Raw genomic sequence first — 16,159 nt, forward strand, 5'->3', positions numbered from 1 at the left:
CCCCTAATTATGGTCCCCGACAACCTGGATGAGCTTCGTAAAGAAAATCAGAACCGCACAGAGGACTGGATCATGAGGGAGCACAAACATCGTTTCAGCGAATGGTTAATGGACAAAAACGTCCCATTCAGAGACTCTATGGAAGAGAAAACAATGAAGAATTTCGCTTCTGGGCCATCGTGTTTTGTGACATCATGGCAAGCATATGACATCAATGGGTACACATTCTACACTAAATCAAAAGACATAAAAAGTGTTGCACAAAATAGCGATGTTCGTATCGATGCTTTTGACCTACATGGACAGAAGACCACATATTTTGGATTCATAGAGGAAATATGAGAACTTGATTATGGCCCAAGCATGAAAATACCCTTATTTAAGTGCCAATGGGTACAGCATCCCGTGGGTGTGATAGTGGATAACTACGGACTCACACTGGTAGACTTAAAGAAAGTAGGATATAAAGATGACCCGTGGGTTCTCGCCGAATGTGTTGCACAAGTGTTCTATGTACTCGATCCAGGAGATGAGAAGATGCATATAGTTATTTCTGGAAAGCAAAAAATTGTTGGAGTTGAGAATGTGGGAGACGGAGATGAGGAATACAATAAGTATGAAGAGATGTTCGTCTTTAACGGTCTAGAGAGAATCAAGCATGTGGAAAAGAAAATGATAAGAACTTAAAGCCATACATGCAGAAAAATGGTAGTTCATGAAAAATTGTATGAATCAAATTGTATTTGTTATCATGTATGATCGACTATGCATTGTGGTTGCCAATTAATTTAAAATCTCTCTAGTTATCTATGTGTGCTATTAAAATTCATTTAAATTGTATTTGCATATTTCTGTTATAAATTAAATATTAATTCATTTAAATTGTATTTGCATATTTCTGTTAAAAATTAAATATTAATTCATTTAAATTGTATTTTCATATTTCTGTTAAAAATTAAAATATTAATATGGTAATCAAATCACAATCACAAGCGGTTTTTCATTAGGGTCCGTTTGTGAAAATAATAGAGCACCACAGGCGGTCCTAAACAAAAACCGCTTGTGATACTAATACATCACAGGCGGTTCGAATAGTCTGGGACATCCCAGGCGGTTTTTTAACCGAACCGCCTGTGATGTATAAAGTCTACCGCTTGTATAGAGTCAAATTGTACTAGTGTGCTTCTTCTAATATGGACTTATGTACGCCGCTTATATATAATAGCTTAGTATGTACTTGTGCTTGTATTAAAATTGGTATATATATGTGTGGGTTTATATATATTCATATGTACATATATGGAATATGTATATATGGACGTATATGCATTTGTTGTGTTTTTTTTCATGTGCCGGAAATATGGTTTGCGTGTGTGTGTAAAACCTTGTTCCAATGTGATACGCAAACAAAAAAGAAAGAAATTGTGCCAGGTTTTCATCGCTTTTGTTTTCAAGCGACCATAACCAAATCCAGCAGTATATTGTCGTCCACAGTAAAAAATGATACTTTATCTAGATAAAGTGGAGTTTGAATATAGACAATAAGATGGATAACTGCTGGAGTCATTGTTATCGCATATATACTATCACTGTAGAGTACTGCAGAGAGAGAGAGAGAGAGGATATTATTTCCTCCTATGCTCTCGGTCCACCCATGTGGCCATGTCGGAACTCTTAACATCGATCTGTGCCATCCGCTAACCATACGCGCGAGGCATTGAGTCAAGTCTAGTCTTGGCAACACATTCCAAGTCCACGCTGCTTGGACTGTTGGGTCCTCACCGGCATCCAGCTGCACGCAGCCTCACCTCACCTCACACACACCACACAGGCGAATCTTGAAATTCATGTGCGTGCTGCGCGGTGATCTTTCATCGCAGCCGGATTGCATTATTGCAACATCACTCACCCATGCAGATGCAGCCGTCTGCCCTCTTCCTCCTCGTGTTGGCAAGTCTCGCCATCGTCGTAACCATGCAGCAGGACAGCAATCCGTTCACATCGGTCGATTGCCAATCCTCGGGGTCGGGGACGCCTTCTCCTACCCCCTCGCCGCCGCCGCCGTCGTCGTCCTCCAACAACCTCAACAACAGCGCGTTCTGGTCCAACGTCGTCGCGCTACTGGATGCGCTCCCTTCGGCCGCGGCACCCTCGCGCTTCGCCTCCATCTCCAGCGGCAACGGGGCCATCCGCGCCTTTGTCCGGGGCATCTGCCGCGGCGATACCTTGCCGGCCGACTGCGCCAAGTACCTCCAGAACGCCACGCTGACCATCCAGAGCCGCTGCAACAGAAGCAGCCGCCGCGCCGGCATCTGGTACGACAAGTGCTTCGTCAGCTACGCCGACACCAACGCGTCGACGTACCAAGAGCAATCATTCCGCTCCATACTCTACAACACAGGGGAGGTCGGCGACAAAGACGCCTTTGAGACCACCTACTACGCGCTCATGAGGCAGCTCACCGCCCGCGTCGTCAACGGCTCCGGCACCGCCACCTCGCCGTCGTCGTCCTCGTCCTCTTTGCGGTCGGTGTCGCCCATGTTCGCTACAGGGGAGGCCGTCTATGATGCTGCCGCCCCCAACGGCACCATGTACGGGCTGCTCCAGTGCATGAGGGATCGAACGCAAGCGGAGTGTGAGCAGTGCTTGAAGGACTCGGTTGGGCGGCTGCCAAGCTGCTGTTATGGTCACCAGGGCGGGGTGGTGCTCGGCTACAACTGCAATCTGCGCGTGGAGATATACACCTACTATGATCTCGCGATAGATGCGCCGCCTCCATCAGGCTCAGGCTTCATCGGGCAAAGTCAAGGTGAGCGTCTGGACTGCATGGTGCATGCATGCGCACAGACACTTCACTATCCAATATTTTAAATAGGAGCTAAACCATTTAGCGTCCAGCTGATGCAGAAATCAGGGATTGAAATTTCCGAAATTTCGGTTTTTTCGTTGTTGCCGATTTTTTAACCAAAGTTTCAATATTTTTCTATTACCGTTGTAGCAAAAATTATTTTAAGAATAATTAAATGCATTTAAATCCATCCCGAAATTTCGGCTTTTTCGGTGGTTGCCGAAATTTTTTAAACTATATCGACCAATTTAGCGGCAAACGGCCTGCTTTAATTTAGTTTTGCGCAAAACGTTTAAATAAAACAGCTAAGAGCAACTCCAAATGACACCCTATATTATTTCTATTTATTAAGAATAGAGATTTTTTTAAAAATATCTTGCACAAGAGTACCTAAACTGTTATCTAAGGTCACGTTTGGTAGAGCTCTTCCTCTGACCGGCTTAAGTCCTGGCTCTGACTTCTCTAAAAACATAGTCCCCTCCTTATTTTCAAAAAGAACTCTAAAACGATATATTTGAGTTAAGATTAGGCAAAGTTAAGATTATTTGAGTTAAGACACACCTCAAAAACGATATATCTTAGCACGGAGGGAGCATGCACGAAAGAAAGCACGACCACGTTAATGGACTATCACTTACATGTCTGTGAAACTTGCAGTGAAGAAAAGGGTCCATCCGAGGACGACTCTCGCTGTCGCCCTCCCTGTTGGAACAGTGTTTGCCGCAGCCGCCATCCTTGGAGTTTTCATGCAAAGGAGAAAGGCCAATCGGAAGAAAACACCACGACTAGGTACGGTCCCACCTTTCAACTCATTCAAAACAACTAGTACGATGCGGCACTTATGGGTACGTTTGGTCCGAATTTTTTTTGCATTTTAATTCTTTCTTGAAAAAAAAATTCACGTTTGGACCTTAGAAAATTTTAATGTTATTTTTGGAAGCCTATGACGTCGAGGTAACACAGCTCGGCGTCATAGGCTACGGCACCGAGATACGTGCTGCGCTGGCACAAACGAAAGTCGTGGCGCCGACGTGGCACCGAGCTCGGCGCCATAGATCTTGGCGCCGAGCTCAATTTTGTACACAAAGCCCGTCTAGCTCAGTTGGTAAAACACAAAGCTCTTAACCTTGTGGTTGTGGGTTTAAGCCCCACGGTGGGCATTTTTTAATACTTTTTTGTCTTTGTCACTTATTTATTTTTTTGTTGTCTAGATTTTTCATTTATGTCACTGATTTGTCCCTTCAGATTTATTTCTCATCCAGATTTTTTGTTTTTGCGACTGATTTGTTTATTCGTCCAAATATTTTTATCCGGCGAGCACAGCGGCTGTGTGCCACAGTAGCCGCAAGCCATCAACTTCTCCCCTTGTTTGCTCAGCTAATCACAATAAAAATCAAATGAGAACACTCTTACTTCAATCATGACCAAATAAAAATATTATATTTTCATTGAGTTCTTTTGAACATAAATTCTAAATACATAATAACATATTTCCAGTAAAAAGAAGCACACATATTCATCTTTTTTCCTCTGCACTAAATAAAAGTATACTTCATTATATACTTGTCTCATGGATGATATATTTTAGAATTTACTGCATAAATTACTCCACTAGGTGATACCTAATTCCATTCCCTCCATTTACCATGACGTTTTTCAAACAAATTTAAGTTTTTCAAGTGGACAAAATACTTTGTGAGCTTGTGTCTGTATGTAGGGGGACTGTACAGTCTCTCACTTTTATATTTAATTTACATACTACTAAACTAAACAGTATAGTTAATCCGTAGATTTAATTAACCTTTCCATTCAATATTGAGTTCCCATCAAGGGAACGATGCATAGATATAACCATGCTATTATTTTGTAGGTCACTTTTTGATTGACAAAGAGAAACATAATTGTTATTCCTATGCTAATCTTCAAATTGCATTTTCAAAAGAAGTTTTAAAAATTATAGTCCATTTGCGGTTCAGTTTGATTTTCCTAGGTGTAGATTAGCTGAGCAAACAAGGGGGAAGTTGACGGCTCACGGCCACAGTGGCACACAGCCACTGTGCTCGCCGGATAAACAAAAAAAATATCTGGACGAATAAACAAAACAGTCACAAAAACAAAAGCTGTTGTGCTCGCCGGATAAACAAAAAAATATCTAGACGAATAAACAAAACAGTCACAAAAACAAAAAAATTAGATGAGAAATAAATCTGGACGGACAAATCAGCGACATAAACGAAAAATCTGGACAACAAAAAAAAACAAATTTAAGAGTATTAAAAACACCCATCGTGGGGCTTGAACCCAAAACCACAAGGTTAAGAGCATTGTGCTTTACCAACTAAGATAGACAGGTTTTGTGTACACAACTGAGCTCGGCGCCAAGATCCATGGCGCCGAGCTCGGTGCCACATCGGCGCCACGACGTCCGTTTGTGCCAGCGTAGCACGTATCTCGGCGCCATAGCCTATGGCGCCGAGCTGTGTTACCTCGGCACCATAGGCTACGGCGCCGAGCAAAGGGTCCAAAAATGACATTAAAATTTTCTAGGGTCCAAACGTGAATTTTTTTCGAAAAAAGACCAAAATGCAAAAAATTCGGTCGTTTGGTTTACTGTCTTATCTCAGTTGCCATAGTTTATAACGTCTATAATTAAACAAATTTGACTAAGTTAGAAATGTGTTTGGTTTATAGCATAATTGTGGCAAGATTTTTCTTCTGCTCATAGGTTTCACTTATCAATGACTTGTAAAAGTGTGACAGGTTCTCTTAGACATACCACAGTTGTAGCGCCTAATTTTAGACAAGTGTGGCAAACAATATATCGCAATTTTTGATACCTTAAGTATACAACCAAACATGAGTCATATTGGATGAGTGACTCTAGTAATCCATTTGATGGAAGAGTCTTTCGCTTGCATACATGAGAGTTCATGAATTTATACCTAACCTCACGATCACGATAATGGTGCCATTCGCTATGCTCCCGGTGGGAGCTCATTGCACGGCAGCTTCAACTTTCTACCATCTTTGGCTTTGTACCACAAATCATATTTTGCACTTGATATGTTGAATACCCATATAATGTCACTACTTTCATGGAAACAAATGCAAACAATAACATCATAGTTAAGGCTATGAAGAGTATCGAGTTAGTTACGAAGGGTCTTTAGTAATGTGGAATGGACAACTGATTGCTAAAAACGTCAAAGAACTCTCTTTCAATGAATAAATGCAAATTATAGCCGAGTGAACCCACTAAGAATGCATTTGAAACTAAATGTTTAGTGGTGATGGCAATCTTACCTAAACATCTTACCTTATCTTGGCTAATACGGGATTCCCTAACCATTCGGGATGAAAGACCTCCTTGATGAACCCAGCCACCAAGAGTTTGTGAACCTCCTCCCCGATGACCCTGCGATTTTCCTCGTTGAATCGGCGCAGGTGTTGTCTCACTAGTCTGGAGCCGGCGCGGATGTCCAAGGAGTGCTCGGCGACCTCCCTCAGTATGTCTGGCATAGAGATGACAATGGGTACCCAAAACCCGAAACCCGATGGGTTTTTACCCCATTATGGTACGGGTTTGGGTCAATTTTCATACCCAAGGGTTTGTTAATGGGCATAAATGTATACCCGACGGGTTCATGGGTACGGGTTTGTTTCTATAGTACCCAAACCCGTGAACCCGTGGGTTTTTTAAACCCGACCAAACCTAGTGCATATTGCCATTTTATTTTATAAACGAACAATAAACTTGTTATCTACCTATTTACTTCCTAATTTTTTATCAAATAGTGAATGTATAAGTAGTTGGTGATAGTGTTGCTTGCTTGCTATTATAGTTATTACTAGCGTTATATATGTGGTGGATGTATAACTTAGTGCAAGGTAACTTGATTATACAACTTATTATTTGTATTTAATTCTCTCTACTATTATTTTTATACCAAATCATGAACTCGTTGATCATTACATAAATTTTGGACCATGATCTCATTAATCATTACGATACTTATGATTATAAAAAGAATAAGCATATTGGAGATAAAAAAAACTCATGGGTAACCCGTGGGTACCCACAAACCCGATGGGTACGGGTTTGGGCAAAATTTTAAACCCGTCATGGGTACGGGTTTTTAATGGGTATAAATATTTTTCACGGGTTTGGGATAGCAAAACCCGGCGGGTTTGTATCTGTTGCCATCTCTAGTCTGGCATGTTCGAGGGACTCCACGCAAAAACATCGGCATTTGCACGGAGGAAGTCGACGAGCACTTCTTCCTATTTGGGATCGAACTTGGAGCTGATCCATGGCGTCTTCTCATCGGAGCCGCTGGGGTCTAGGGGACGGTCTTCGTTGATTCAGCCGGCTCGAAGCTACCGACATGCCTCTTGGGGTCGGGAGCCTCGCCGGCGAGGTTCTTCAGGTCGACAATGAGTGCCTCAGACTCTACGAGCGCTTCGTCGTACTCAACGCACTCGACGTCACACTCGTAGGAGTGGCGATACGTGAGGCCGATAGTGATGTTGCCTGCTGGTCCTGGCATCTTCAGCTTGAGGTAAGTGTAGTTCGGGTGGCCATGAACTTGGCATAGCACGACCTCCCTAGTATGGCGTGGTAGGTACCTCGGAACCCTACCGCCTCAAAAGTCAAGACCTCCTTCTTGAAATTGGTCGGAGTCTCGAAGCAAACGAGCATGTCGATCTACCCGAGGGGGTGAACTCTTCTGTCGGGGTGATGCCATGAAACGGCACGGCCCCAGCCCGGACCAGGGAACGAAATATCCCCATGAGATACAAGGTGTCATCATAGATAATGTTGAGGTTGCTGCCTCCATGAGCACCTTGGTGAGTCGGGTGTTGCCAATGACGAGGTCGACGATGAGTGGATAACTCTCGGGGTTCGAGACGTAGTCCGGGTGGTCGTGCCTCGGGTAACTGTCGCTGCCATGCGAGGGGGGCGCCGTCGCTCGTGCGTCAGGATGGGGCGTCAAAAATGAACCCTAGCGGCCTAGTGTTCCTTTTTAGACACCCGACCGTGATGCGGCTGAACTGGATGACGTCGTTGGGACATGGCTTGCTCTAGTTATTAGAAGCTCAAAATAAACACTTAGAAATGTATATATAGACAAAACACGAAAAATGAACAATGCATAAGCATATTCGAAGCTCAAAATAAACACTTAGAAATTTGGGACCGAGGGAGATGTAAATATTTATCCCGGCCAGCTGTTCACGACTCTTACTTCTAGAAAGGAGCTAACTGCAATCCACTTAACAAATAATTTGCCAGTCATTCACCAGAAATAAGTATGTTTAATTTTACATATGCACACTGTTTATTGACAGGCAATGACATCAAAGAAGAGAACATCAGTTTTGTTGCGCCGGGCAAACTTAGTATAGCGGTGTTAAGAACTGCAACAAACAATTTCTCAGAAGAAAACAAACTTGGAGAGGGAGGTTTTGGTGAAGTGTTCAAGGTTACGTACATGATTTATTTCTATTCGCATGCACCCTCGCTGTATGTTTGTTTGAGAACGTAGCTTTTTAAGAGGCGCCGGCCGGGTGTTGTTTCCACAGGGTACATTAGAAGACGGGGAAGAGATAGCTGTGAAGAGACTTTCACATACTTCCTCACAGGGGTTCAACGAGCTTAAGAATGAGCTTGTTCTGGCTGCCAAATTGAAGCACAGGAACCTGGTTCAGCTCCTTGGCGTGTGCCTCCAAGAAGAGAAGCTGCTCGCCTATGAATACATGCCCAACAGAAGCCTGGACACCTTCCTTTTCAGTGGCAGTACGTATATAATTAACATCCTTCAAAATTATATACTACATATATATTGTGCTGAGACAAGAGATGCATGGAATTATTTGCATGCTTTGTTTTGTATATATAGATCCAGCGACGCGGCGGCAACTGGATTGGAGCAAGAGGTTCGGCATCATATGTGGAATCGCGCGAGGACTCGTGTATCTCCACGAGGAATCCCGGCTGAAGGTTGTCCACAGGGACCTGAAACCGAGCAACGTGTTGCTGGATGCGGACATGAACCCCAAGATCTCTGACTTTGGCCTCGCCAGGGCTTTCAGCAACGACCAGTCTGGAGATATAACAAGACGACCGGTCGGAACCCTGTAAGTAACGAGTCGACGGGCCTTCAATTCTTATAGTGAGATGAGATCGTCTTCAACTGATCCCCCCTACATTATTGCATTGCTGCAGTGGGTATATGTCACCAGAGTATGCCTACTGGGGGAACGTCTCGACCAAGTCAGACATGTTCAGCTTCGGCGTCATTGTCATCGAGACGGTCACCGGGCGTAGGAACAACAGCCCATACGATCAGTCTGCAGGATCTGTGTCTGTGCTCAGCCATGTACGTACGATGCCCCGGCGATCGATAGTATTTCTTCCCCCCATGTGATCGAATAGCTTTAGTAATTAAGCAGTAAGCACTCTACATCGTAATCCATATCCTCTATGTGCTGCAGGTCTGGGACAAGTGGAGAACTGGAGCAACAACGGACGTGGTGGATCCAACTTTGGGCGCCGAGCACTACTCAGAAAGCGAGGTCGTCACCTGCATAGAGGTCGGGCTCCTATGCGTCCAGGAGAATCCGGCGGACCGCCCGGACGCCTCCGCCGTGGTGCTTATGCTCAGCAGTCCCACCTCCACGCCCGGTGATAGGCGAGTCCCATCCAGACCGGCCTTTGTCTTCAGCACTGCCTCAGCTTGGAGCTCCGGCGGTGTGCAGATTGGCAATAATAAACACACATCCACGTCCATGGTTTCAGTTTCAGATAACGAGGTGACAATCACAGAACTTCAGCCGAGGTAGCTAAAAAAAATGGACATATATAAGCTTTGAACCGATGGGATGAAACAGATTGTATTGAAAATTTCTGTCCCTAAAGGCCTTCTCCATTCCATATAGATTGAAGTAGATTAAGGTGCCGTTCGGTTGTTTGGGATTGGTGGGTCGGAACGATTCCTAACCAGATTGCTTCTCTAATTTATATAAATTTTGATTAGCTGGAACGATTCCGGTTGCAATCCGGCACAAACAAACAAGGTCTAAGGGCCTGTTCGGTTATTCAGGAATCTACTCCAGGAAAGATTCCAACTGGAATAATTGTATAATTTGTAGTATAAATTGGTAACCTGAAATAGTTCCTAGCCTTTTCCAGCCTAACCAAACAGTGTCTAAGGTCATGTTCGTTTTGGTTGGATTGCACCCAGAATCGTTCCAGCTAATCAAAGTTTATATAAATTAGAGAAACAATCCGGTTAGGAATCGTTCCCACCCACCAATCCGGCACAAACGAACAAGACCTAAGGATTGATATGTATTTTGATTTACTATGGATTTAAATTAACTCAATCACACATAATCCATATGAATTAATATCAAAATGAACAAGCCTGTAGATGGAAATGACGAGCATGTTGTTGTTCATTGACTAATGGCACTCGGGATTGACACACAATAGCAATGATTACATTGTCTTTAATTTGGAGTAGATTTGGGATCCAGTCAAGGATTACCCTCATTGAGATCTTGTTCGGTTGCATTTGGATTAGAGGAGATTGAGGAGATTAAATCACATTCTTTTCAATTTTAACTAGGAAAGAATTTAATACTCGTAATAGTCGATAAAAGAGGTAATTTTTCCTTTAGATGAATGCTGCCACCCACCCACCACCCCCTCGCCCCTGGCAAACGACGACTCCACCTCGAAACTGCTAGACCTCGCCGCCCACCAGCCCACAAAGCCAGCAAAAGCCAAAACCCAACCTTGCCGCACTTTTCACCCTAGTGTCGCCGACCGCTTGGCTCGCACAACTCCTCCACCACTTGTCACCCCCATTGCGACTCTGTCAGGTATGTGCCATGCCTGCCCAAGAGCCATCCTGGAAGACTTCTTCCTCTCCAACTTCTACAACACCATTCGCCTGTCCTTCGTCAATTGCACGATAATGTCACGATCCGGTTCAGTACCTCCTACTGCTCCTCACACTTCACCTGCGACTTCGTTTGAATCATGCTAAGCTTCCTCCTCATGGTGCCCCGGTTTTGCCTAGACGTCGTCCAAGAAAGTGCTTGTGTTTTATAGCTTATGTCTCCTATACAAACATTATATGTGCCCTTGTGGCTCGCGGTCCGCTTTGTCTCGGGGATTCAGTGCTCATCCCCTTCACATCCCTTCTCTTTGCCATTGTCGCAGCCCCAGGGTCTCCTTTGCGTGGTGCCTCCAACGTTATCTAGGAAATTCAAATTTCTATCCTGGGACCAATGGCATACTTCAATTGCACGTCACGTCAATCGTCGCCTCTCTGCCTCCCCATGGCGCACGCGGAGAACAACTCGTTTGCTTAACCGAATTTTCTGCATCATCCTATATGCCCATATCCTTGACCTTCCCTGCGTCCACTCACCTCCATCGCTCGGTGCTTCCTATCGTGACCCCGTCCGCTGCCGCATATGCAGGGTTGTGGGTCACTGACCCCCTTCCACCGTCGCTTCCCCACCGCCCATGCTCGCTCCACTCTTCTCCCTGTTCATGTCGTCCCCTTCTTCTGGCTCACGTCTTTTCCCGATCCCTCCTCGCCCATACCCACCTCCTTCCCCGGACCATGATGCCCTAGTTCCCCCACACCCACTACTCCCCTAGACTCAGAGGAAGCCTCCACGTTCCACATCTGCATCATCAACCTTCAGCTCCTTCCCTCACGGCGAGGTGGGAATTCATATCGTCACCCCTCTTCCTCGAGTGGACGCAGTTCCCACCTTTTACACTCTATCCCCCATCAGCGAGGTCGACGGGCCAGAGGCCCTAGGCAGCCCCCACGCCTCGTCGCTCCACAATGCACGATCGTTGGACAATGATGGTTCCTTAGAGAAGGGAGACCACTAGGATGGTCGCGCCTAGTTCATGGAAGCTTGGGTCCCCTAGGGGGATCTAGAGCTTAAGGCCCATCTCATCTTCACCTTCATCGAGTACGGTCCACTGCTCCAGCCAGTCTCTGGTGTCTGTTCGTGCTGCTATATCCATAGTCGCTCATATGCCCGATGTCAAGCCTTTCCCTTCGACCCGCGACGCCGTCCTCCTCCACTTCTCGCTCCCCGGTGACCGTGAGCTCATTTGGCACTGTAGTTCAATTGCTTTTGAGGGCACCACCTTCTCCTTTGAGTGCCTCGAAGAAACATCTAACCGCTTCTTTAGGGTTCCTGAGTGGCTGGCGCTGGTCTCCATCATCGACTTCCCCCTAGAGCGGCGTAGGGCGAATGTCATCTATCGTGATTTTAGCGTTGGTTGTGACATCCGTGAGATCACCCCTGTCGGCTTGTCTCCCAATTACTTCAAGCTCATCTAGTTAGTTCTTGAAGTCAACCACTACCTCGATGTCCCTTATTAGCTCTAGGAGTCAGAACACAGCGGCTTCACTCATGAAGGGAGTGTGGATCAGGTTGTGCTGGTCTATATTTGGCTCGGATGGAACAATTTGACATCAACAACCAGCATGTGCCTCTCTTCCCCCGCCTTCCCGGCAAGACCCACCGCTTGCTCCTATGCAGGTCGCGCCTGCTCCCACCCAATCCACCACCCCATTGAAAGTCACCTAGAGGTGGTAAATAGGTGAAATCTGAAATTAACAACTTTAAACATAACTTCAAACCTCGGGATAGCATTAGAACGAGAATAAGAACAATCAAAGTGAGGGAGAGGCGTTCTTCTTGCAACGGTTGATTAATCAATTGCGAAATTACTTGGACCAACTCATATTAATATGGAATCAATCACATGCAAGAAAACAAGCGAGTGGGGAGAGGAAGAACCAAATCACAAAGTAAGATCAACACAAGAACATAAGTAATTTGCTTCCCGAGGTTCGGCTCCGGAGAACTTACGTCTCCATTGAGGAATCCACTAAGGACAGGTCTTTTTCAACCCTTTCCCTCTCTCTCAAATGGTCACGAAGACTAGTCGAGTTTTCTTCTCTTTACTAGGGACACTAAGTCTTGCAAGGACCTACACACAAGAAACAAAGTCTCTTGCTTAGCTTTACAACTTGAGAATAAGGTTAGGAAGAAGAAAGAAACTCGAATCAAGAGCACAAGAGCTTGTCAACAATTCAAATCAAGAACACTCTCGCAAGGCACTAATTCTCTCAAGCTCGGATCACTTGGATTGTGCGCATGGAGGCTATTATATGCTTGGAGTTGTTGCACTTGTTGTATGGATGTTAGGTGTAGATCTTGTTTCTTCAATGTGTTGGTTGGGGTTATTTATAGCCCCAACCACTCCACATAGTCATTGGAGTTGAGTTTAGAAAACTGCACTTTTCTGCGTCACACGGACCGTGAACAGTGCTAGTTCGGTGGTGCACCAGACCCTATTAGTCTGTTCTAGGAGGTAATCGTTCTGCCGAAGCTCTGATCTGTCGGTGGCATTAGACCGATAATCTATGAGCTTTCTCCACCTTCATCATCGGGACTTTTCTCAAACTTCTCCGGTGTACACTTGGGAGACTTGAATGATCCTGAAACTGTAAGAGCTCATATTTGTGTATATTCTATAAAGGATATATATTATAAATATTGTGAATATAGAAACATAGTAACACAGGGGCAACTAACTATTTTATTAAATCATGGTTCATTCTTGTTAACCTGTCTCATACATTATTCCATTTATTTCTTATCTTAGTTGTATGTTTACCAAAAAATGAAGAATTGATCCAACAAAGAATTAACCATGGTTCTTTTTTCCTTCTGTTTGCCCTCGTGCAGTTCAACTACCTTCAGCATGCTCAAGCTCGCCAAGGAGGCCAGCAGGCGACAACATCCTGGTTTCTTCTTGTTCACCCATCTAATACATCACTATTTATATTTATTATCTCAGTTGTATGCTTACCAAAAAAGAAGAAGAATCGATTCAACAGTGAACTATTCATGGTTGTTATTTTTTCCTACTTTTTGCGCTCGCGTAGTTTGACTACCTCATCCCACCGATGGGGATGTACAAGTGCAGCGCGAATGGACAAGTGTAGCGCAAACAGCGTGGACAGCGACAACGTACACAAGGCGGGCATGGTGATGAACGAGTTGCCCATCAGCGTGTACGCATCGGAGACGTTAGGGTGTGCGGCGGCCATGTCCACAGACGGTTGATGAGCAAGATGCTCGGGCGCATTGGGGATTTACCGCTGATCAGGTTCGACACATATACATGCGGCGCGTGCGCCGTGTCGTGCACGCTCAAGTGGGACGTGGCCACTGTCATGGAGTACAAGGGCCTATCCCTACAGCAGGTCGTCGACTACTATGTCAGGGGCACGATGCAGAATATCCGAAGACAACTGTTATCAATAATTAGCCAATATAAACTATTTACAAATCTTTACCAATGTTTACAAAATAGCATATCCCTATATCATTGTTTTTAGGGGAAAATGGTGTATTAGTATTGACACATCGTGTATCCATAGAAAGTCTCGTAATTGATTAATAACATCTTGTTGACCACATGTTTAGCTATTAGACAATATATATGTCGGGGACCATAATTAGGGGTACCCTCAAGGCTCCTAATCTCAGTTGGTAACCCCTATCAGCACAAAGCTGCAAAGGCCTGATGGGTACAATTAAGTCAGGGCTCGGACCACTCAAGGAACACGACCTCGCCTCGCCCGAGCCCAGCCTCGGGCAAGGGCAGCCGACCCCGGAGGATTCACGTCTCGCCCGAGGGCCCCCTCAAGCAACGGACACACCTTCGGCTCGCCCGAGGCCCAGTCTTCGCCAAGAAGCAACCTTGGCCCGATCGCCACGCCGACCGACCGTATCGCAGGAGCATTTAATGCAAAGGTGGTCTGACACCTTTATTCTGACGCGCGCCCTTCAGTCAACAGAGCCAAAGTGACCGCAGTCACTTCGCCGCTCCGACTGCTGCGCCACTCGGCAGAGTGAGGCTGACAGCAGCCAAGTCCGGCCTCGAGCGCCATAGGAAGCTCCGCCTTGCCCGACCCCAGGGCTCGGACTCGGGCTCAGCCCCGGAAGACGACGAACTCCGCCTCGCCCAACCCAGGGCTCGGACTCGGGCTCAGCCCCGGAAGACGACGAACTCCGCCTTGCCCGACCCAGGGCTCGGACTCGGGCTCAGCCCCGGAAGACGACGGACTCCGCCTCAACCGACCCAGGGCTCGGACTCGGGCTCAGCCCCGGAAGACGACGAGCTCCGCCTCGCCTGACCCCAGGGCTCGGACTCGGGCTCAGCCCCGAAAGACGACGACCTCCTCCTCGCCCGACCCCAGGGCTCGGACTCGGGCTCAGCCCCGGAAGACGACGAACTCCGCCTCGCTCGACCCCAGGGCTCGGACTCGGGCTCATCCCCGGAAGACGACGAACTCCGCCTCGCCCGACCCTAGGGCTCAGACTCGGGCTCAGACCCGGAAGACGACGAACTCCGCCTCGCCCGACCCCAGGGCTCGGACTCAGCCCTGGCCTCAGTCGACGGTCTCCGCCTCGCCCGACCCAGGGGCTCGGACTCGACCTCGGCCTCGGAAGACAGACTCGACCTCGACCTCGGAGGAGCCTCCGCCTCGCCCAACCTAGGGCTCGGACCGACCACGTCACAGGAGGGGCCATCATTACCCTACCCCTAGCTAGCTCTGGCTACGGGGAACAAGACCGACGTCCCATCTGGCTCGCCCCAGTAAACAAGTAATGATGCCGCCCCGCATGCTCCATGACGACGGCGGCTCTCAGCCCCCTTACGGAAGCAAGGAGACGTCATCAAGGACTCGACAGCCCCGACAGTTGTCCTTCCGCCAGGCCCCAGCGCTCCTCCGACGACCACGACATCACACGAACAGGGTGCCAAAACCTCTCCGGCTGCCACGACGACATGTACTTAGGGCACTAGCTCTTCTCCGCTAGACACGTTAGCACACTGCTACACCTCCCATTGTACGCCTGGGTCCTCTCCTTACGCCTATAAAAGGAAGGTCCAGGGCCCTCTTACAGAGGGTTGGCCCCGCGGGGAAGGATGGGACGGCGCTCGCGTAAGCCTCTCGCTCCCTCCCGCGTGGACGCTTGTAACCTCTACTGCAAGCGCACACGACCTGGGCGCGGGACAAACACGAAGGCCGCGGGTTTCCCCTTTTACGCCAGTCTCCCTCCGGCTTCTTCCCCCCTTCGCGCTCCGTCTCGCGCCGACCCATCTGGGCTGGGGCACGCGGCGACAATTTACTCGTCGGTCCAGGGACCCCCCGGGTTCGAAACGCCGACAGTTGGCGCGCCAGGTAG

At 47.0% G+C, this 16,159-nt stretch overlaps 1 protein-coding gene and 1 pseudogene across 1 annotated transcript; both read left to right on the forward strand.

Annotated features, from left to right (window-relative positions):
• The first annotated feature begins 1,703 nt into the window (after positions 1–1,703).
• On the forward strand, positions 1,704–10,182 carry LOC103633070 (putative cysteine-rich receptor-like protein kinase 35). The gene is made up of 7 exons (XM_008654752.3): positions 1,704–2,809; positions 3,506–3,637; positions 8,198–8,331; positions 8,432–8,645; positions 8,749–8,986; positions 9,075–9,228; positions 9,344–10,182. Exons 1-7 carry the CDS (start codon positions 1,912–1,914, stop codon positions 9,689–9,691), a joined length of 2,118 nt encoding a protein of 705 aa, XP_008652974.1. The 5' UTR covers positions 1,704–1,911; the 3' UTR covers positions 9,692–10,182.
• Positions 10,183–13,891: 3,709 nt separating this feature from the next.
• LOC109941186 (probable isoaspartyl peptidase/L-asparaginase 2) lies at positions 13,892–14,396 on the forward strand (annotated as a pseudogene).
• The last annotated feature ends 1,763 nt before the right edge of the window (positions 14,397–16,159 follow it).

This window comes from Zea mays, chromosome 7 (assembly GCF_902167145.1).
Source record: "Zea mays cultivar B73 chromosome 7, Zm-B73-REFERENCE-NAM-5.0, whole genome shotgun sequence".
NCBI classification, from domain to species: Eukaryota; Viridiplantae; Streptophyta; class Magnoliopsida; order Poales; family Poaceae; genus Zea; species Zea mays.

Excerpts from the sequence above, each read along its gene's own strand:
- LOC103633070 (XM_008654752.3), top strand. The coding sequence starts at position 1,912 with ATGCAGATGCAGCCGTCTGCCCTCTTCCTCCTCGTGTTGGCAAGTCTC. Across the intron at positions 2,810-3,505 it reads CTTCATCGGGCAAAGTCAAG|TGAAGAAAAGGGTCCATCCG; the intron begins GTGAGCGTCTGG and ends TGAAACTTGCAG. Across the intron at positions 8,332-8,431 it reads GTTTTGGTGAAGTGTTCAAG|GGTACATTAGAAGACGGGGA; the intron begins GTTACGTACATG and ends TTGTTTCCACAG.